At 38.3% G+C, this 22,286-nt stretch overlaps 1 protein-coding gene across 1 annotated transcript; it reads left to right on the plus strand.

The window, feature by feature from the left end:
- The first annotated feature begins 7 nt into the window (after positions 1–7).
- LOC127411253 (adenylate cyclase type 8-like) lies at positions 8–21,634 on the plus strand. The gene is given in 18 exon segments (XM_051646670.1): positions 8–883; positions 2,245–2,394; positions 2,747–2,877; positions 2,987–3,098; positions 4,886–5,013; positions 7,115–7,277; positions 7,279–7,608; positions 8,267–8,455; positions 9,228–9,328; positions 9,445–9,646; positions 9,737–9,832; positions 9,969–10,141; positions 10,228–10,309; positions 11,594–11,752; positions 14,732–14,878; positions 15,115–15,207; positions 19,470–19,584; positions 20,965–21,634. Coding segments are annotated over 18 exon segments (3,654 nt in total). The 3' UTR covers positions 21,372–21,634.
- Positions 21,635–22,286: the final 652 nt, after the last annotated feature.

Raw genomic sequence — 22,286 nt, forward strand, 5'->3', positions numbered from 1 at the left:
TCAAATCATGGCTGTCAGTTTTACAGAAGTCACTCTTCAGCCTCCAGTATGCCCAGGCGAACCCACCACCCCCAACATGAAACGTAAGCATCTAATGTGGCAGAATGCGGTACGTCACATTATCGACCAACGAGGAATGAACCATGAGGGTCGACTAGCTAATTCTCGCAAAATCATTGTTACTGATGCTTACATCGATGACATCAACAGACAGATTCGTAACAAGGCCGCACGGGGCAATGCTGGCTTTCACAAGCGACGGTCCTCTGCAGCCCATATCCATCCCCTCCGAGAGCGCAACTCCACCTGCACCCAGAAATCCACGGACTCTCTCAGCGATGCTGACTTCTTCATAAGCTGGGGCTCCACAGTACGTGGCGTCTTCCTTCCGGCCCTCAACCACAAGTTCAAATCTCAGGATCTAGAGCGTTTGTACCAGCAACACTCCTCTGGTCAGCGCCGAACTTCCCTTGTAGTCACACATGTCATTGATATCCTTACCAAACTCCATATTTTCTTCATCTACCTGGCTGTGGCCCCAGAGATGGTGGACTCTCAACGAGGATGGTTGACTGGACTCTTCATGGCCCTTGGGGCCATTATATGTGTCTTAGTCCTCACCTGTAAAGCAGTGATGTCTCCGGATTACTTGCGTTATGCTGGGTTGGCGAGCTGGCTATCCCAGACAGTGCAGGCACTGGGTGGTTTGATGTATGGTTTGGAAAAGGACCAGTCTTGGTATGTGCTCTTTACCCTGTTTGCAACCTACACACTACTACCCCTACCTCTACTGTGGTCCATCTGCACAGGGTTCCTCACTGCTGCCTTGCACCTGATGGTGGATGCCCTTAGGAACTACGACGACACAGCCATTGTCAGAAAGGTACAGAAACCCACCTTTGGGGCCATCAGAGACTCCATTCTCCACTATATTTCCTTTCCTTGGTTCCATAGTGGACATATGGAAAACTTAGGCTTTGGCCACATCCTCACTTATACATTTTCTGTTTCCAAACAGCATTGTTTTCCATAGCGATTTCGGAAAAAGAGTTGTTTTCCAAAGAGAGCGTTTTTGAAAGACATTTTCGGTGGAGGAAAAATGCATTCCATTGAAGGGCAGATATTGCAAAATCAAAGTATTTTCAACCGAAATCATATTAGGGGCATTCGATTACACCAAATGCGTTCCTACGTTAAAAAGAGCTATTTAAGTTAAATCTGTCTATACAGGGACATTTAATGTGTGATATTAAAAAAGTCACCATTAACTTTAGTCACAGACGACAGCAAGAAGAACTGTTTTTTGGATGTGGTGTCTATCAACGAGAGATGTTGTCCTTATTATGCTTCTGGAAAATAAGTTATACTAGGTCTTCTTTTCTATAAATACTCTATTATTAAAGGAATAGTTCACCCAAAAATGAAAATTCTCTCATAATTTACTACTCCTTATGCCATCCCAGTTGTGTATTCTTTCTTCTGCAGAACACAAATTAAGATTTTTAGAAGAATATTTCAGCTCTGTAGGTCCATACAATGCAGTGACTCCAGTGGTTTAATCCATATCTTCAGAAGCGATATGATTAGTGTGGGTGTGAAACAGATCAATATTTAAGTCCTTTTTTACTATAAATCTCTTGACATTTGACCAGCCTTACATGGCGATAAGCCAAAAAGCTAAAGAAGAAGAAAGTGAAAGTGGAGATTTATAGTAAAAAAGTACTTAAATATTGATCTGTTTCTCACTCACAGCTATTATATTGCTTCTGAAGACATGAATTTAACTACTGGAGTCATATGGATTGCTTTTCTGCTGCCTTTATTTGCTTTTTGGAGCTTCAAAGTTCTGGTCACCATTCACTTGCATTAAATGAACCTACAGTGCTGAGATATTCTTCTAAAAATCTCCATTTGTGTTCTGCAGAAGAAAGAAAGTCACGCATCTGGAATGGCCTGAGGGTGAGTAAATGAGAGTTTTTTTTTTTTTTTTTTGGGTGAACTATTCCTTTTTATACACTGTATTTATTAATATGGCATACCAATAAAAACCTCTAGAGGCTATATTCAGCTACTTTTCAATAGAGGTTTTTTTATTAAAAAGTAATGATTATTTTGCAAAAAATGACTAATCAACACAGACTTTTGGATTGCAGTGCATGATTCTCAAACAACAAGCTTAATTTCAAAGCAGTTGACTGAATAATTAAAGTAACTGGGCTTGTTTTTATTCTTGATTTCATTCAGCTACTGGCGAAAGCTCTGTTGTACATGTGCATGAACACTGCAGGACTGTTCATCCATTACTTATCAGATCGTGCCCAAAGACAGGTCTTCCTCGAGACACGGCGTTGCATTGAGGGGCGAGTCAAGATGGAGCGAGAGAACCAGAGACAGGTTCAGGGGCTCTTTTTTATTTTCAGGTGCAGTATTCCAGAAACATTCTGTCTTAAGTTAAGATCTGAAAATTTGAAGTTTGATAAGATGTGATTCTTAAGTTAGGATGTTTCTGTAATGCGGCTCTGTATGTGTATTAACAGTGATTGACCTGTATAAATACATAATAAGAAATGTATATTACATTACAATATCAAGTAAAAAAGGATTTCAGCGCATAATAAGCTGGAGTTTTCTCCTGCTTCTCTGAATCTTTAAGAACTCACACTGACTATCATATGACTATATTATTTTACTGTTAGTCATTGTTTTCTATACAGTGTAACAGAGGCATTTTGCCATTTTGCATTAGGAGCGCTTGGTTATGTCCATTCTTCCTCGATTCATTGCTACTGAAATGATTTCTGATATGACTTCTATGGACGATGAATTGCTTCCTCAACAATTCCACAAGACCTACATCCACCAATACAAAGATGTCAGGTACACATGATCTATAAAGTTTGCTTTGCAATATATTCCAATTCAGTGATTTTTTTTTTTTACACATTGTTCACCCATATGTTTTGTTTTGTATGTGCTCTTGTCTCAGTATCCTGTTTGCTGATATAAAAGGCTTCACCTCTCTCTCGATGACAATGTCGGCTCAGGACCTGGTGCGCACCCTCAATGAGTTGTTTGGCCGCTTTGATCGTCTTGCAGAGGTGAGAGTTTCACTGGCAGTTTTGGTAAATGTATGTATTATACAGGTGCATCTCAATAAATTAGAATGTCGTGGAAAAGTTCATTTATTTCAGTAATTCAACTCAAATTGTGAAACTCGTGTATTAAATAAATTCAATGCACACAGACTGAAGTAGTTTAAGTCTTTGGTTCTTTTAATTGTGATGATTTTGGCTCACATTTAACAAAAACCCACCAATTCACTATCTCAAATAATTAGAATATGGTGACATGACAATCAGATAATCAACTCAAAACACCTGCAAAGGTTTCCTGAGCCTTCAAAATGGTCTCTCAGTTTGGTTCACTAGGCTACACAATCATGGGGAAGACTGCTGATCTGACAGTTGTCCAGAAGACAATCATTGACACCCTTCACAAGGAGGGTAAGCCACAAACATTCATTGCCAAAGAAGCTGGCTGTTCACAGAGTGCTGTATCCAAGCATGTTAACAGAAAGTTGAGTGGAAGGAAAAAGTGTGGAAGAAAAAGATGGACAACCAACCGAGAGAACCGCAGCCTTATGAGGATTGTCAAGCAAAATCGATTCAAGAATTTGGGTGAACTTCACAAGGAATGGACTGAGGCTGGGGTCAAGGCATTAAGAGCCACCACACACGGACGTGTCAAGGAATTTGACTACAGTTGTTGTATTCCTCTTGTTAAGCCACTCTTGAACCACAGACAACGTCAGAGGCATTTTACCTGGGCTAAGGAGAAGAAGAACTGGACTGTTGCCCAGTGGTCCAAAGTCCTCTTTTCAGATGAGAGCAAGTTTTGTATTTCATTTGGAAACCAAGGTCCTAGAGTCTGGAGGAAGGGTGGAGAAGCTCATAGCCCAAGTTGCTTGAAGTCCAGTGTTAAGTTTCCACAGTCTGTGATGATTTGGGGTGCAATGTAATCTGCTGGTGTTGGTCCATTGTGTTTTTTGAAAACCAAAGTCACTGCACCTCTTTTACCAAGAAATTTTGGAGCACTTCATGCTTCCTTCTGCTGACCAGCTTTTTAAAGATGCTGATTTCATTTTCCAGCAGGATTTGGCACCTGCCCACACTGCCAAAAGCACCAAAAGTTGGTTAAATGACCATGGTGTTGGTGTGCTTGACTGGCCAGCAAACTCACCAGACCTGAATCCCATAGAGAATCTATGGGGTATTGTCAAGAGGAAAATGAGAAACAAGAGACCAAAAAATGCAGATGAGCTGAAGGCCACTGTCAAAGAAACCTGGGCTTCCATACCACCTCGGCAGTGCCACAAACTGATCACCTCCATGCCACACCGAATTGAGGCAGTAATTAAAGCAAAAGGAGCCCCTACCAAGTGTTGAGTACATATACAGTAAATGAACATACTTTCCAGAAGGCCAACAATTCACTAAAAATGTTTTTTTTTATTGGTCTTATGATGTATTCTAATTTGTTGAGATAGTGAATTGGTGGGTTTTTGTTAAATGTGAGCCAAAATCATCACAATTAAAAGAACCAAAGACTTAAACTACTTCAGTCTGTGTGCATTGAATTTATTTAATACACAAGTTTCAAAATTTGAATTGAATTACTGAAATAAATGAACTTTTCCACGACATTCTAATTTATTGAGATGCACCTGTAGTGCACTGTTGGAGCTTGGGAAATAATTCTGTAGCTACCTTTATACTGTATACCATGGCATGCGCAATCAGTTTGAGTTTAAAATGTATTATGTTATGCAAAACATAATCATGTTATGTTGGAAGCATATTGAAAAAATGTCTTCTGAAATCTCTAGGAGAATCATTGCATGAGGATAAAGATTCTTGGAGACTGTTATTACTGTGTGTCTGGAGTGCCAGAGCCCATAACAGCACATGCTCGCTGCTGTGTGGAAATGGGCCTGGCCATGATCAACACTATACGGTATGTGTTTGCCTATGCATTTGCAAGGCCACTGAAATATATGTACATGCATGCACTTTTCTGTGCCATGTTTGCAATGACTTTTAAAGGGATAGTTCACCCAAAAATGAAAGTTCTCTTATCATTTACTCACCCTCATGCCATCTCAGATGTGTATGACTTGCTTCCATTACACCATTCACTCTACAGCAGAACAAAAAAGAAAATGTTTTGAAAAATATCTCAGCTCTGTAGGTCCATACAGTGCAAGTGATAGTGATCAGACCTTTGTATCTCCAGAAATCACATAAAGGAAACATAAAAGTAATCCATATGACTCCATTGTTTAATCTATATCATCAGAAGCTGTATAACAGATGTGAATGAGAAACAGAACAATATTTAAGTCATTTTTTACTCAATATCTCCATCTTTTCAGATGTGAAAGTGAAACTAAACAGGCACCACATGTGATTTTCAGATGTAAAAGTGAAAGTGAAAAGGTCTTAAGTGTAAAAATGACTTACATTTTTATCTGTTTCTCACCCACGTCTAGGCCTGTCACAATTATTAAATAATCGTCTGATCGCGGTTATTTGATCTAACCGCGGTTATGTGAGATAACTGCGATTATTGTGCACTTCAAATTCCAATTACATTTTAATGCCCAAATAAGGGAATTTTAAGAGAATATATAAATGCCATAAACGGCGCATTTGTGTGTCATTCAGTTGAACTCCGAGCATCACTGAGCTGCTCAACCAGAGCAGCTCCTGTCTGGAAGAGCGCGTGAAGACCTTCTTCACTCCAGTGCGCGCCGTCAGCAGAGGCTCGCGCCAAACTCCTGCGAAAATATGAAAGAACAAATATAAACTATGATAATGAACGCAAAGTGCTACGGTTTCATTTTAATTTAACGATCGTGTATGCAGGGCCGGCCCGTGGGTGTGTGGGTCCCTAGGCGAAATCATGAAAATGGGCCCCCCGGTGTGAAAATTATCATAACTTTAAAACATCCATAGAACCACTGCAAATGTGATGAGCAGATTTTTTTAATAGAAAGCACTAAAAAAGAAGCACTATACTGTATAGCTCGGTAGATGACAAATAACATGTCCAATGTTAAAGGGAATATGTGTATTTTTGGTGCTGTGACAAGTCATCATTTTATCGCCTTATATTGATCACCTTTCAACTTTGTTCTAGAAGTACAAATAAACCAGTGTCTCAATTAATATGAGGTCATGGAAACTGCAAGTATGATAATTACTGGGTAACATTGTACAACAAGGTGCAATCACACGGTCATGCAGAACATTTCATGTTTGTAAATCCATAAGGCTCTCTTTCTCAACGGCGATAGCGGCAGTGATGATAGCCGACTCGTCAGACAGATTGATCTTACGCGTTTCACTCTTGAATTACGTACATCACTTAAAGCGTGATTGCATCACTCAAGGCCAGCTAGAAGGCCTCCACCGGGACATATCCTAAAGATCACACCCACCAAGGACAAATAAATCAATCTGATTGGCTGATGAATCTGATAATCTGACTTTAGTTGCCCTTTCATTTGCACTGTTGAGGGATTCTGAAGAAATTCTGAAAGCCTGACGGGGTGGAGCTCAAACTCACGTGCTGCTTTAGGCATGCGATTTGTGAAACAGTTATCACACTTTGCTTGTAAACATCAAGGAATACATTCTGACTGAATAAACTTTTTGTTTTTCTCTATTTGTTTGTAGATTAATTAAGAATGGAAAGCAATTAAAAATACATAGGCAAAAAGGTGATTGAGAATGAAAGGATGAAAAAATATTTATTTATTTGGCATGTTAGGCCAGCAGAGAAGGCTTTGCTGGCCCTGAGAATTCGCCACTGCTGTACAGTAAGTGTTCAAATGCTTTTTGTGGTCACTAATGTTCAAGTGAATCTGTAATCCAAAGACCTTCAATAGCTGTTTAGTTAGCTGTCATTGGCCTTTTAGAGCATTTAGTTGATATTTTCCTGCATTATCATTAATGCTTTATATGATTAATGTCCCTCCAATTCTGCTGATGAAAGAAATAGAGACAATGATAAATAAAAAAAATAAAAAACGTTTTACTCCTCTTTGTCTCAGATATGTACGAAAGGAGTTGAAGAGAGATGTGGACATGCGTATTGGGATCCACTCTGGCTCAGTTCTGTGTGGGGTTCTGGGTCTGCAGAAATGGCAGTTTGATGTTTGGTCCTGGGATGTAGATGTTGCCAACATGCTAGAGGCTGGAGGAATCCCGGGGCAAGTACCAGATCATTAGCCATTCACTGCCATATTGCATAGTTGCCACAACTTGGAGATATACAATTGATAATCAGAAATTATTCAAATTGTACAATATCAGGAGGGTTCATATATCTCGAGCAACCCTGGACTGTCTACAGGGTGTATATGAGACAGAAGAGGGCCGAGGCCATGAGCGGAATGACTTTTTACGCAAACACAACATCGACACATTTCTGATCCGCCACACGGCACAAGATGACAAGGAGCCCCCTAAAATGAGGAAGACCAGCAAAGATGAGACGACATGGAGTGCCGAGCTTCCCTTTGACAACATTATTGGCATGAACTGCGTGAGTTTGCTCTGGCCCCATAAACCTTCTTCTAGTTTCTAGGTAGTGATAAAATGTAAAGCTCTCAAATATGTTTCATATTAACACATAGTGTTGTTCAGTGAATTCTATAGTGATGTATGCAAGTACTGTTTACAGTAATGCACTTATAATGTAAGTCTATGGGGCAAGGCATTCTGATGGGTTTAAAAGTGGAAATGTGAAGCCCATAGTGCTAATATTAATATTTCTGTACAAAAAAAATATGTTAATTCAGCTGTAAAGTTGTCTTGATCGTCCTATTAGCAAGTGTGCACTATGGTGGCGACTTTCTGTTGTCCTTGCACATCATGCAAAAGTTACCGGGTTTTCTGGATTTACATAGTCTTAACTGGAGTCGGAAGATTTTATATAACTTTGCATTGACAAGGTTATGAAGTGATTTGATCACACTAGCCTCATATGAATGTATGGCCTAATCTTTATGTCTTGCAGTTATACTTTCGAAAATGTATATTTTAATGTCCTAGTGCAGTGACTTGCCCCATAGACTTCCACTGTAAATGCATTATAAACCATGATTTTAGTTTGTTTTTACTAACTGAGGGACTAGTTGAACTCCTAATAAGGAATGTTTGTTAATAATTGTAATAGGATTTTTATGTAATTTTTTTTTTAGATCTTAGCCACTTTCACCAATGGTTCGCTGGTGCAGTTGCCCAATCAGATTGTTGCTCAGTGTGCTGGGTCACGGGAAATCAACAAGAGAATCAAGCAGGCCATCGAGGTGCGCAGTAGTGAACGAATGCGCAAAGAACACATCACAACCTTCACACTGGTCTTCAAAGACACACACATCGAGGGCAAGGTATAGACAACAGAGGGTTTTTATACTTTATTTAGCATAGTTGCTAAAAAGCCAAATTCTATATTTTTTGTTCTATTTTTTCACATTTTTCACATAATATTCTACAGAGGGCTCTGTAGATTTCAGCAGAATTGGAACGTCTATCATTTACACACACACAAAAAAAAAATATATATATATATATATATATTTATTAAATATTTTAGCTAATTTGATTATGATTTCAACCACCAAGTAAACTATTAGACTCTCCGCTTCATTTAACACATTTAACCATGTTAAAATCCATTCCACAAAATTCAGCTATTTTTCCCCCAGAAATCAGTACAGAAAATGTTCTGCAAATTCAGTCTTGGCCTACTTCTAAGTACTTTTCGATCAGATCTGTTGCTTGATAATTAAAAGGATAGTTCACCTAAAAATGAATATTCGGTCATCATTTACTCCCTCACGTTGTTAAAAACTGTATAACTTTCTTCGATGCACAAAAGGAGATTACTTACTGAGGCAGAATGACGGCCTCAGTCACCAGTCACTTCCTTTGTTAGGGCAAAAAACGATGGTTTGTGACTGAGGCCAACATTCTGCTTAACATCTCCTTTTGTGTTCCACGGAAGAAAGTAACACGGGTTTGGAACAACATCAGTGTGAGTAAATGATAACAGTATTTTTATCTTTTGGGAGAACTATTGCTTTTAAAGTGTGCATGACTGTAAGCTCACTGCTTTATTGCACATTTGTAAATTTTAAGAGGTATATAATTTCTTTTCAGTTTTCTCATATGAGAGACGAGATGTTTAAGTCCAACTTAGCCTGCTCCTTCCTCATGCTCCTCTTCATCATGGCTGTTCAGGTTCTCATTCCCTCACCAAAGTGAGCAATTACTATTCTTATTAAAGCCCAATGTGTTCATTTAAAAATGTTTTATATTACATTTGAGAACAGTATTACATTTTCTAAATAATTTTCTCCGAATGTGTCCTTCACAGAATCAGTCCAATGGTAGTCCAGTTTCTATTATTCCTATTTGCCTACATGCTATTGCTGCTGGTCACACTGGCTGAGGAATTTAAGTGCTCCCCACCATACCTACAGCATCTGTGCTGCTGGATCCACGAGACCAAGGGCATCCGAAACCTGCTTACCCTCACCGCTATTGCTATTAACTTTGGCATGGCCTCCACTGATATTGTGAGTCCTAGAATATTTTACATTTTCAAACAGACTGTCTAGTAATATGGACTGAATCATTGTAACCCATATATGATTTGTTTTATACAGTTGTGGTGTAACACAGTTGTGGAGGGTGAGGAGAGTAACAAGAGCTCTGAGCAACAAAGCACTCAGTGGCCAGTGAACATCTGCACTCACCCTGAGGTATAGCAGACGTACTGTAAATACAACTCATGAATTGTTTATACTGGTATGATGATAATAATTTGGCCCCATATTCATGATTATCTTTCTAGTGACTACACAAAAAGGTAGAAAATACAGTTGTCTGTCTCTGCAGTTCTTTGTGTTGAGTGGTGTGGTGGCCATGGTAACATGTGCGGTGTTCCTGAGGCTCAGTTGTCTGTTGAAGCTGGCAGTACTGATGTTGGTCATCGTCGTTTACACATTCCTCATTGAGGTTGCCTTCCATGTGCTCTTTATTCGCCAACATGAAAATGGCCAAATTCAGAGGTGCAGTATTTAATGTTTGTTCATGAATCAAATAACTTTCTTCTGTTGAGCTGGTGGGGACCCAATCTGATTTGTGTTTTGCCCAGATCTCAATACCTCAGACGAAAAGGCATTTCTGTGCTACTAATGGCAATGTTTGTTGTGGCTGTCCTCTACAACAGTAGACAGGTATTGTATCAAAATATGTAATAATTATCTATTATATTAAGTATATATTAATGTATAATTAGCTTAATGTTTAATTAAATAATTAAAATATACATACTATTATATTATATTGTTGTACTGTTATACAGTATATAATAATAGCAGTCATTTAATAGTAAAATAATAAGAGGTATATAATTGCTTTTCAGTTTTCTCAGTTTATTTATAAGTGTATAAATTAATGCAATTTATAAATAAATACATCTTCAAAATAAGAACTATATTAATAAATAGCAATACAATAGTTCATATTTAGCAATACATGTTCTTGTTTATATTTAAAGGAGCTGTTCAACCAAAAATGAAAATTCTCTCATCATTTCCTTACCCTCATGTCATCCCAGATGTGTATGACTTTCTTTCTTTTACTGAACACAAACGAAGATTTTTAGAAGAATATCTCACCTCTGTAGGTCCATACAATGCAAGTGAATGGAGAAAAAAACTTAGAATCTCCAAAAAGCACATAAAGGCAGCATAAAAATAATCCATAAAACTCCAGTGCTTTAATCCATGTCTTCTTACCAAAATATAACTCCTTTTTCACTTTACACCTTGCCATTGCAGTCTCTAGGCACAAACATGATTTCAAGCTCTATTACACTTCCTAGTGCTTGACGCATGTACAGAGCGCTAGATTGCGCTAGGATGTTTGAAATCATGATCACTAAGGAGACTGCCAATCTCACGATTTATACTGAAAAAGGAGTTATATTTTGATCTATTCTCCCATGGATTAAACCACTGGAGTCATTTTGATTACTTTTATGCTGCATTTGTGTGCTTTAAGGAGCTTCAAAGATTTGGTCACCATTCACTTGCATTGTATGGACCTACAAAGATTAAATAGATTTCTTTTTGTTGTTGTTGTTGTTGTTCTGCAAAAGAAAGAAAGTCATATACATCTGGGATGGCATGAGGGTGAGTAAATGATTAAATAATTTTCATTTTTGAGTGAACTAATCCTTTAACTGTTTTAATACTTTTATTGTAGCATATCTCAGCAGCAATACTGATCTCATTTTGGTGTTCAGTACACATACACATCATTTAAAATCAAACCACAACTGAATCCTAATTATTACTCCCATAAAACCTTGCAAAAATAAATGCAATCCCTATTAATGCCCAACTGAAAATAGAAGCAAAATCACAACAGCAATACAAGTTATGAGATGTTTGATTTGTTGAAGTTATTTTAATATGTTTAAGTAATTATCATTTTGTTCCTGCTTAAATCCACAGTTAGAAACTACAGCCAGGCTTGACTTCTTGTGGCGTCTGCAGGCCAGGCAGGAAGTGGAGGACATGAAGGAACTGAGGGAACAAAACGAGTGTCTGCTCTACAACATCCTCCCTGCCCATGTTGCTCGACACTTTCTTGAGAGAGACAGGAACAATGAGGTATATGTACTGTATGGCCTATAGATGCCTCAGTGAATTGGGCACTCATGGATAGCTAAATTCTTACTGTATGTGCATCTAGAATATTAAGGACCCCATGAAATCATAATTGGAGATTTGTAGCTTTTAGTCTATTTCTGCTTTAAAACAACCTGTATGCTAATGTAACCCTAAAAGTTGACAAAATGAACCTTTTTCAAATATACTGTATGTAATTAAATTTAAGGTCTGTCTCTTCCAGTAAAAGAGACAACTCATCTTGGATTACATAGGCTTTTGTCCCATTAAATCCTTTCTAGAATGAGAATGTCCCTCCCCCTAATACCACCAGCAGCTGACTAGCAAGTAGCAAATCATGGTTCATGGCTGTGATGTGTGAAAGCTGCACTTGTTAAGCTATTTCTTGGAGTCTTTAATTACCTTATTTAAAGGGATAGTCCACCCTAAAACAATAACTCTCTCATGATTTACTCACCCTTCTGGCATCCCAGATGTGTATGACTTTCTTTCTTCTGCAGAACACAAATCAAGTTTTTTAGAAAAATATCTCAGCTCTGTAGGTCCTTACAATGCAAATGAATGGTGATCAGACCTTTGTAGCTCCAAAAATCCCAAAGGCAACATAAAAGTTATCCATATGACTCCAGTGGTTAAATCCATATCTTCAGAAGTGATATAAAATGTTTGGGTGAGAAACCGATCAAAATTTAAGTCATTTTTACACTTATGAACTTTTCACCTTCAAAGTCACATGTGGTGCCTGTTTAGTTTCACTTTCACATCTTAAAGTGAAAGTTAAAGAGGAGATTTAGAATAAAAAAGGAATTAAATAATGTTCTGTTTCTCACGTACACCTATTATATCACTTCTGAAGATATGGATTTAAACACTGGAGTCATATGGATTAATTTTATGTTTCCGTTATGTGATGTTTGGAGCTACAAAGGTCTGATTACCATTCGCTTGCATTGTACGGACCTACTGTACAAAGCTGAGATATATTTCTAAAAATCTTTGTTTGTGTTCTGCTGAAGAAAGACAGTCATACACATCTGGGATGGCATGAGGGTGAGTAAATAATAAGGGAATTTCCATTTTTGGGCGAACTATCCCTTTAACATAGATAGCAGTACTCTCGGGGTTCTTGGAGTTGTACAGTGCATCCGGAAAGTATTCACAGCGCTTCACTTTTTCCACATTTTGTTATGTTACAGCCTTATTCCAAAATAGATTAAATTCATTATTTTCCTCAAAATTCTACAAACAATACCCCATAATGACAACATGAAAGAAGTTTGTTTGAAATCTTTGCAAATGTATTAAAAATAAAAAACGAAAAATATCACATGTACATAAGTATTCACAGCCTTTGCCATGACACTCAAAATTGAGCTCAGGTGCATCCTGTTTCCACTGATCATCCTTGAGATGTTTCTACAACTTGATTGGAGTCCACCTGTGGTAAATTCAGTTGATTGGACATGATTTGGAAAGGCACACACTTGTCTATATAAGGTCCCACAATTCACAGTGCATGTCAGAGCACAAACCAAGCCATGAAGTCCAAGGAATTGTCTGTAGACCTCCGAGACAGGATTGTATCGAGGCTCAGATCTGGGGAAGGGTACAGAAAAATCTCTGCTGCATTGAAGGTCCCAATGAGCAAAGTGGCCTCCATCATCCGTAAATGGAAGAAGTTTGGAACCACCAGGACTCTTCCTAGAGCTGGCCGCCTGGCCAAACTGAGCGATCGGGGGAGAAAGGCCTTAGTCAGGGAGGTGACCAAGAACCTGATGGTCACTCTGACAGAGCTCCAGCATTTCTCTGTGGAGAGAGGAGAACCTTCCAGAAGAACAATCATCTCTGCAGCACTCCACCAATCAGGTCTGTATGGTAGAGTGGCCAGACGGAAGCCACTCCTCAGTAAAAGGCACATGACAGCCCACCTGGTGTTTGCCAAAAGGCACCTGAAGGACTCTCAGACCATGAGAAACAAAGATTGAACTCTTTGGCCTGAATGGCAAGCATCATGTCTGGAGGAAACCAGGCACCGCTCATCACCTGGACAATACCATCCCTACAGTGAAGCATGGTGGTGGCAGCATCATGCTGTGGGGATGTTTTTCAGCGGCAGGAACTGGGAGACTAGTCAGGATCGAGGGAAAGATGAATGCAGCAATGTACAGAGACATCCTTGATGAAAACCTGCTCCAGAGCGCTCTGGACCTCAGACTGGGGCGAAGGTTCATCTTCCAACAGGACAATGACCCTAAGCACACAGCCATGATAACAAAGGAGTGGCTCCAGGACAACTCTGTGAATGTCCTTGAGTGGCCCAGCCAGAGCCCAGACTTGAACCTGATTGAACATCTCTGGAGAGATCTGAAAATGGCTGTGCACCGACGCTCCCATCCAACCTGATGGAGCTTGAGAGGTCCTGCAAAGAAGAATTGGAGAAACTGCCCAAAAATAGGTGTGCCAAGCTTGTAGCATCATACTCAAAAAGATTTGAGGCTGTAATTGTTGCCAAAGGTGCTTCAACAAAGTATTGAGCAAAGGCTGTGAATACTTATGTACATGTGATTTTTTTTTATTTATTTTTTTTATACATTTGCAAAGATTTCAAACAAACTTCTTTCACGTTGTCATTATGTGGTATTGTTTGTAGAATTGAGGAAAATAATGAATTTAATCCATTTTGGAATAAGGCTGTAACATAACAAAATGTGGAAAAAGTGAAGTGCTGTGAATACTTTCCGGATGCACTGTATACAGTACATTAGCAAAGGGCAGACCCTAATTGTTCCTACTTTCAATCTGTGGTCAGACAATAACAAATTATTTCATAGACAGCATATATAATAAAATTATATGAGTGCTAATTTAAAGCGTTCAGCTTGTTAAAATTGGATTTCTTTCATTAATCCATAAGTATAATTAAGTCAATATAAATACCACTGTATTTTCTTTGGTTTCAAGGACCTGTACTCTGAATCCTACCAGAGAGTTGGGGTGATGTTTGCTTCCATTCCAGACTTCACCGATTATTATGAGAAAAAAGAGTTGATTCATCAGGATGTGCAGTGTTTGCGTCTTCTTAATGAGATCATTGCTGACTTTGATGAGGTACGAGGATTTGAGCAGCATCCCCTTAATAACAAATGTCGTCAAAGCCCAAGCCTGGATATACTCAGAGTGGAAGCAGCTATACCTTGGCTAGCAAATCAGATATAACTAAGTGTAATGTATTTAAAATGTGCAAATGCCCACTTCTTTTATCAAAAGACATTATGTGAGACAATGTTAGTTTTCACCAGTAGAGATTATTACTACTACCTTTTATTTATTTTATTTTCACTTAGCTACTGGACGAGCCTTACTTCCAGGAAATAGAGAAGATCAAAACCATTGGCAGCTGTTACATGGCTGCATCTGGCTTGTCTCCTGAAAAACAGGTGTGTGCAACCTTGAAATGTGATTTCAAAGTATGAAGTCATTTTTTTATTTGCATAGTGCTTTTCACAACATACATCATACAACATTATGCTGTACAGAAAATGAAGCAGAAATGTCTGTAAATGTCTTAAAGTCATCTTTGTGTAGTTTGATGAACAACATGATTGTAGATTATGCCTTTAAAAAGTATTGTTTGTCCTTAGACCCCCAGTGAGCAACCCAAAGGCGACTTTGGCAATGTATGCCTGCCAACATTACTAAAGGGTGCACGATATATCGGTGTTCATATTGGTATCTTGACAATATTACCTTTTTACATTATCATAAATGGTCCAAATAAGCAAATATTCGAAGCAGATAAAAACACACGAAAATTTGCAAAACAGAATAGATTTATTATATTAGCCATCAGATTACCGGCCATAACAATATTATCCGGTCATCAGTATCTGCCAAATTCAGTGTATCCCTAAATATAAATAGTAAAATTATTAAGCAGTAAATGATTGTGGATACCTTAAAGGATTTATATGTGTAAATGAAAGGTGCTTTAAGCAATTTTAGCTATTTTGTTAGTTTCCGCCATTATGCTAACTTTAACCCTAGAGCTACTGGACTTAAAGGGGTCATGAAATGCTCTTTTTTATAGTTTCATTATCCTCCCTAAGGTCCACTGATAATGTTAGTAACATATTTTTTGTTTGTTTTTTTTTTCACCAAAAAATGTTGTAATATATGATAATTTTCCACCCTGTCTCCGACCATCTTTATGAAAAGCTCCTCTTTTAAACTTCAGTGTAAACACCCTCTGTTATGATTGGCTAACAGTGTGCAGACCCTCAAATTCAGACATTTCTGAAACTCAGTCAGAAGAGAATAAACAAGCACCAAATCATTAGAAATGTACATTTCACGCGTCATTCCAACAGTAAACAAACAGGTGTCCCATTCTATTTTGCGCTGGTACTACTACTGCCAACAACACAAAGAAACATTTCAGAAAGTTTGTGTCGACGCGCCCTGTGTAGATAGCCTCAAGCTGTTGTGTTGCATCAACAGACGCGCCCGGTGTAGACAGCTTGTCAGCATCATAAACAATTATGACATTTGAAATATTATGAATGGAATCGTTTACTTATGTACATTTTTGATCGGGTCCAATAGTGTTTTTAACTGCCCCATATCCTTCAGTGACAACTCCTTGGCAAAGACTCATTTTATGACTGCTTCACAAGGTGCACACATCCAGTTTATCCTCCTGCACTGAGGTGCACATTGCAAGAAACAAATCAAAACGGTCAAAGACGTCCATCTAGTGCGTGGTTACATACACCAACAATTAAAAATAGCACTGATAGGCGAATTAACAGCTTGTTGAGAAGTTTAAGCAACAAAACAACAGGAGCCACAGCACCTGATGAAACGCATCTTCTCTTCAGAGTTGAAACTTGACACTGCATCTTTTAAAAGCGTGCCAGAGAGATGACAACAGTCAAAGACGTCTGTGTAGTACATGTTTATGTATGTATACAAAAATAATTCAGAATAGACCAGGTGAGTCCCCTTTCATGTTCATGAGTAGTTAGGCTTCAGACAGTAAGCCTTTTGTCCTTTTCTCTGTCTCTTTTTATGAGCCAAGTGAGCACCAGTGTGCGGGGCATGGGTGCGACAATTTTAAAATAGGCATTGATGTTGTTGCTGTAGAGGCCGTCTTGAATTAATGAGTACCCCAAGTGACGTAGGGAAGTCGCGGAAGTAGGGAATGAGGCGTTTTGGCAGCTTGGTTTCAATAAATGCTTTTATTGCACTGGGGATTATGTTTTGAGTTCTAGAATTTACAGTATGTTTTCATAGTAGAATGACCACATATATGTCAAAATATCAAGGAAAATTTGATTCGTCATGACATGACCACTTTAAAGGGATAGTTCACCCAAAAATGAAAATTCTCTCATAATTTACTCATCCTCAAGCCATCCCAGATTTCTGATTTCTTTCTTCTTCAGAACACAAATGAAGATTTTTAGAAGAATATCTCAGCTCTGTAGGTCCATAAAATGCAAGTGAATGGGTCATCTTTGAGCAACAAAAAGCACATATTGCCATCATAAAAGTAATCCATACGACTCCAGTGGATTAATTAATGTCTTTGGAAGTGAAACGCTATGTGTGTGAAAGAAAAATATAACTATATAAAAGTTTTTTGGTTTTTTTTACTGAAAATGTTCACTTCCGGCCAGCTGTGTTAAGAACGGTCACGAGGGTGGAGTTCAAGCGCATGCTGATTTCGTCGGATCCCTCGGCTGGTCTGAAATTGGCAGGGGAAAAATGTTCACGGCTCACCCTCAATATTTTGAGTGAATCAATGTTTAAGATATCCCAGTAAACAGCGAGCAGCCATAGCTTCAGTCACTTAGGATCAATAGGGAATCTGTGAGTGTGTCTTTCCACTTGTGATGATGCCCACGGATGTAATCTAATGTTTTTCAGTAGGTTGAGGCATCCAGGATAAGCACACGCAAGCACCATGTTGAAAAGGAAACCGATACAAATACAAATCTACAGCAAAACCAATTCAGCTTCTGTATAACAATCCTCCTCTGTTGTAAACAACACAGCGTTTCCGTATTTTACGTATTTCACACGTCAGTTCTTGTCGTGAACTTTCTAACGCACATACATCACACGAGAGGCAGAAATTATTTAATCCATTGGAGTTGTGGATGGAGTATGTGCTTTTTGGAGCTTCAAGATGTTGGCACCCATTCACATGCATATTATGGACCTTGTAACGGTGGCCGACTCCTGAAATATTCTTCTTCTTTTTTTCTTTTTTTTTCTTTTCTCCCCAATTTGGCATGCCCCATACCCAATATGCTCTAAGTCCTTGTGGTGGTGTAGTGACGCCTCAATCTGGGTGACGTAGGATGAATCTCTGTTGCCTCCGCGTCTGAGACAGTCGATCCGCACATCTTAGCACGTGGCTTGTTGAGCGCGTTACTGCAGAGACCTAGCGTGTGCGGAGGCTCACGCTATTCTCCGCGGCATCCACGCACAACTCACCATGCACCCCACTGAGAGTGAGAACCACATTATAGCGACCACGAAGAGGTTAACCCAGCGTGACTCTACCCACCCTAGCAACCGGGCCAACTGGTTGCTTAGGAAGCCTGACTGGAGTCACTCAGCACGCCCTGTATTCGAACTTGCATCTCCAGGTGGTACTTGCTAAGCTACCCAGGCCTCCCTCTGAAATATTCTTCTTAAAATATTAATTTGTGTTCTGCAGAAGAAAGACAGTCATACGCATCTGGGATGGCATGAGGGTGTTTAAATGATTAGAGAATGTTCATATTTTGGTGAACCACATGCTCTCTTTCTAAAACCACACCCTCCAAGGACATGTCAGCCATGCACAGTGATTCACAGGCAGAGAGCATTTCTGATTGGCTAGTTTACAGATTGACAAAAAAAAAAAAAAAAAAAAAAAAAGTGCAGGCCACACCCAATTTTTTATTTTATTTTTTATTTTTATTTATTTATTTTTTTGCTTTTTTACAAAGCCTAGGACTGTAACAGACAGGTTTGATTCCTCAGGACACCGATTTCAGTGACATTTTATACTTAAAGGAATATTCCTGGATCAATAAAAGTTAAGCTCAGTCGACAGCATATGTGGCATAATGTTGATTACCACAAAACTTAATTTAGACTCGTCCCTCCTTTTCTTACAGTGAGGCACTTACAATGGAAGTGTATGGGGACAATGAAAGTGAATGTGGCCAATTTTGGAGGGTTTAAACACAGAAATTTAAAGCTTTTAATTTTATAGCACTTTAATGAATTCTTCTGTTAAAACTTGTGTATTACTTGAGCTGTGAAGTTGTTTAAATTGACATTTTTAGAGTCGTTTTAGGGTTTGTTGACATTACATCGTCATGTTAACGAAGTTGTAAAATTGGCTATTACCTTACAGAGAAAAGGATAGTAAGCAATTGATCACACTAAAATCATGTTTACATGCATACTGTTTATGTCTCGTGGCTATGTTTTTGAAAAAGTGAGTATTTTATTGTTCAAAAATTGGTCCTCACTGGAACCAAGATTTTGGCTTTTTTTAAAGAAAAGGAAGGGCAAATTAAAATAATTTTTTGTGCCATTATGCCACAAATGCTGTCGATTGAGCTTAACTTGTATTGAACCAGGAATATTCCTTTAATGTAATGTATGTTAAGGTATTTATGAATGGCATATGTTCTAGGAATGTGAAGATGAATGGGCGCACCTCAGTACGCTGGTTCTATTCGCTTTGGCCATGCAAGAAACTCTGAAAGAAATAAAAAAACGGACCTTAAACAATTTCCAGTTGCGTGTTGGTAAGTATGTGCTATTCTCTTAATTCATAACCCTCCTGTTATATTTAAAAATAATGACACCTGTGCAAAAATTACCTGTATAGAGTTCAGTAGATTTCCAGTAAAATTATAGTACACTTATCTATAAATTCTGAACATGAAAACTGGGATAGGATTACCTACATGTTTTCACACTGAATAAAGGCTTCTAAAGTAGCATTATAACTTTAAAGTGCGCCACATATTTGCAAGTTGTGGTACTATACATGTACAATAGATCCAGTAAATCTTTAGCTTTACTGTAAGGATTCACAGAACTTTAAAATAAGTTGATTCTCATATTACTTACAAATGTAAGTTGTCTGAAATAAAAACATAATCATTGTTTATATTCTGCAACCGTACAACCACAGGAGTATTGCAAAAACAGAACATATATTATTGTACAGCAAATACATAGTCAGCATTGTCAAATCAACATTGTGCAGTTGAATAACTAGAAATAACTAAGTCTGTGAGTGTGTGTGTGAGTGTGTGTGTGTGTGTGTGCGTGCGCGTGCAGGTCTGTGTATAATATCTGCAAATATGAACACTATAAAGCTGTGCATATCATATTTCATAAATTATTTTCTATAAACTCTACATCATCATATATTAGATGTCTATGGCTCCCAGTGAAAGTTTCTGTGCTTCTGGAAGTAGAAAATCATAATAAATGGTCACCTAAAATGATTGCCTTCATATTTTTACTCACGTCTTTTTAGGTGAAATCTTTGCTGATTTTGATAAAGTAAAAGTAACAATAATGTTTATTAACTCTTTAAGAGAGAGAAAGAGAGAGAGAGAGATGTTGTGACACCGTTCACTCAAGAGAAGCTTCACAGCTGCATTGAAAACCAGCATTGTTTTCCCCCGGGTCAGATTTGACCCGAACATAATAAGTGTAGGCACGTTTTACATTCCATAAATATAAACAAATATAATAAAAACCTAAAAACTTTTTTTAAACATATTCATTTTGTCAATGTTGAGGATAACCCAAAAGCAAGGCTAGTTTTTATTACTGTTATAAACAGGTAAAAAATGACCCAAACATAACAGGAGAGATAATACATGAAAATCAACTCCTTGGGGTCCTGGGTAGCTCAGCAAGTAAAGATGCTGACTACCACCCCTGGAGTCACGAGTTCAAATCAAGGATGGGATGAGTGACTCCAGCCAGGTCTCCTAAGCAACCAAATTGGCCTGGTTGCTAGGGAGGGTAGAGTCACATGCAACAAAAAAAAAAAAGTGATTCTTTTTGCAATTCCATTTAATGCCAGTGACGCAGACATTACACACTTCAGCTTTAATGTATGTAAAAGTCATGAAGTTGTATAAAACTGCTTGTTTATCCTACAGGTATTTCTCATGGGCCTGTTGTTGCTGGGGTGATTGGAGCCACTAAGCCTCAATATGATATTTGGGGCATGACTGTGAATCTTGCAAGTCGGATGGACAGCACAGGGGTCAGTGGACGTATTCAAGTCCCAGAGGGTACGAGCCGTATCCTGGCCGACCACGGCTTTGTGTTAAAGCTTAGAGGAGACATATACATCAAAGGGGTTAGCGAACGGCAGGGAGGGGTCCGCACATACTTTGTAAGCAGCAGGGAACAAAGGTCAAACTACGCTGAGAGAAACACCAGCAGAGGCATCTCTCTCGGAAGGAACACCCTCGCTGCGGTGGTCTTTTCCCTGGTGCAGGCCCGCAAGAAGGAGAAGTTACGAGAGGCCAATGGAGGCTTTCATCTTATGGAGATGTCATGAATTTTGACAAACTGACACAAACCTGAACAGTTATCTTTATTAATACCTCCTTTCATTTAATCATTGCCTTCAAGAGATTTTGAGTGTACTATATATTTCTTTCTTCAACTTCATTTCTCTTGTAATACCAGATTCACTGGCTTCAACTGCTTTTTCAAAGTCATCATTTGCTATCAATTTTGTTGTTTCTTTAAATACCTGTCCTGGATTTGATATCACTTGGATTTATGCAAATTTTAAACCTTAAAATTTAGGAATTTTAAAGGGCCAAAATAAACAGAGCTTTAAATAAACACCTGAGTAAAACATTTAATCTTTGTGGAACAAGTCCAAAACAGTGAGCAAGTGACTTTCTTCTGGTTCCCCCTTTTAAGTGTCTTTAATACTTAAAAAGTTTCATTGAAGCAGAGCCTACATATTCAAATGCTTTATGTAAAGTACATTATGTTTGACGGTCACTGACAGTTTAAATGTTCAAAAGATTAATGAAGAGTCTGAGATCAGCCTTGCAAAGCTTATTAGCAGAATGCTTGACACATTTCTATTCACTCACTGTCTCTCACTCACTTATGCTCTGGAAGAACATAATTATAAATCCCAGGATTACTGTTGCAGTACATGGGATTTTCAGGACAAAAATGTATGTAACGCAGAATATGTACAACAGGTACTTTGTCAATTTAAAAGACACATTCAGAAGCTGATATTTCAATTCTAAGTTTTACACAGGTAAGATAACACCCAAAACAGTTTGTAAAACTCCTATTTTTTATTCATATATTTTTTAACAACTCCTCTTATTAATATTTCCATGTTAGTGAGAAAGCAAAACTATTCAATCTAGTGTCTCCACTGCTCGGTTGTCGGGGGTCATAATTTGATATTATGAGAGATAATGAAGGGTCTAAAATGTAA

The sequence above is a fragment of the Myxocyprinus asiaticus genome, chromosome 20 (assembly GCF_019703515.2).
Source record: "Myxocyprinus asiaticus isolate MX2 ecotype Aquarium Trade chromosome 20, UBuf_Myxa_2, whole genome shotgun sequence".
Taxonomy (NCBI): Eukaryota; Metazoa; Chordata; class Actinopteri; order Cypriniformes; family Catostomidae; genus Myxocyprinus; species Myxocyprinus asiaticus.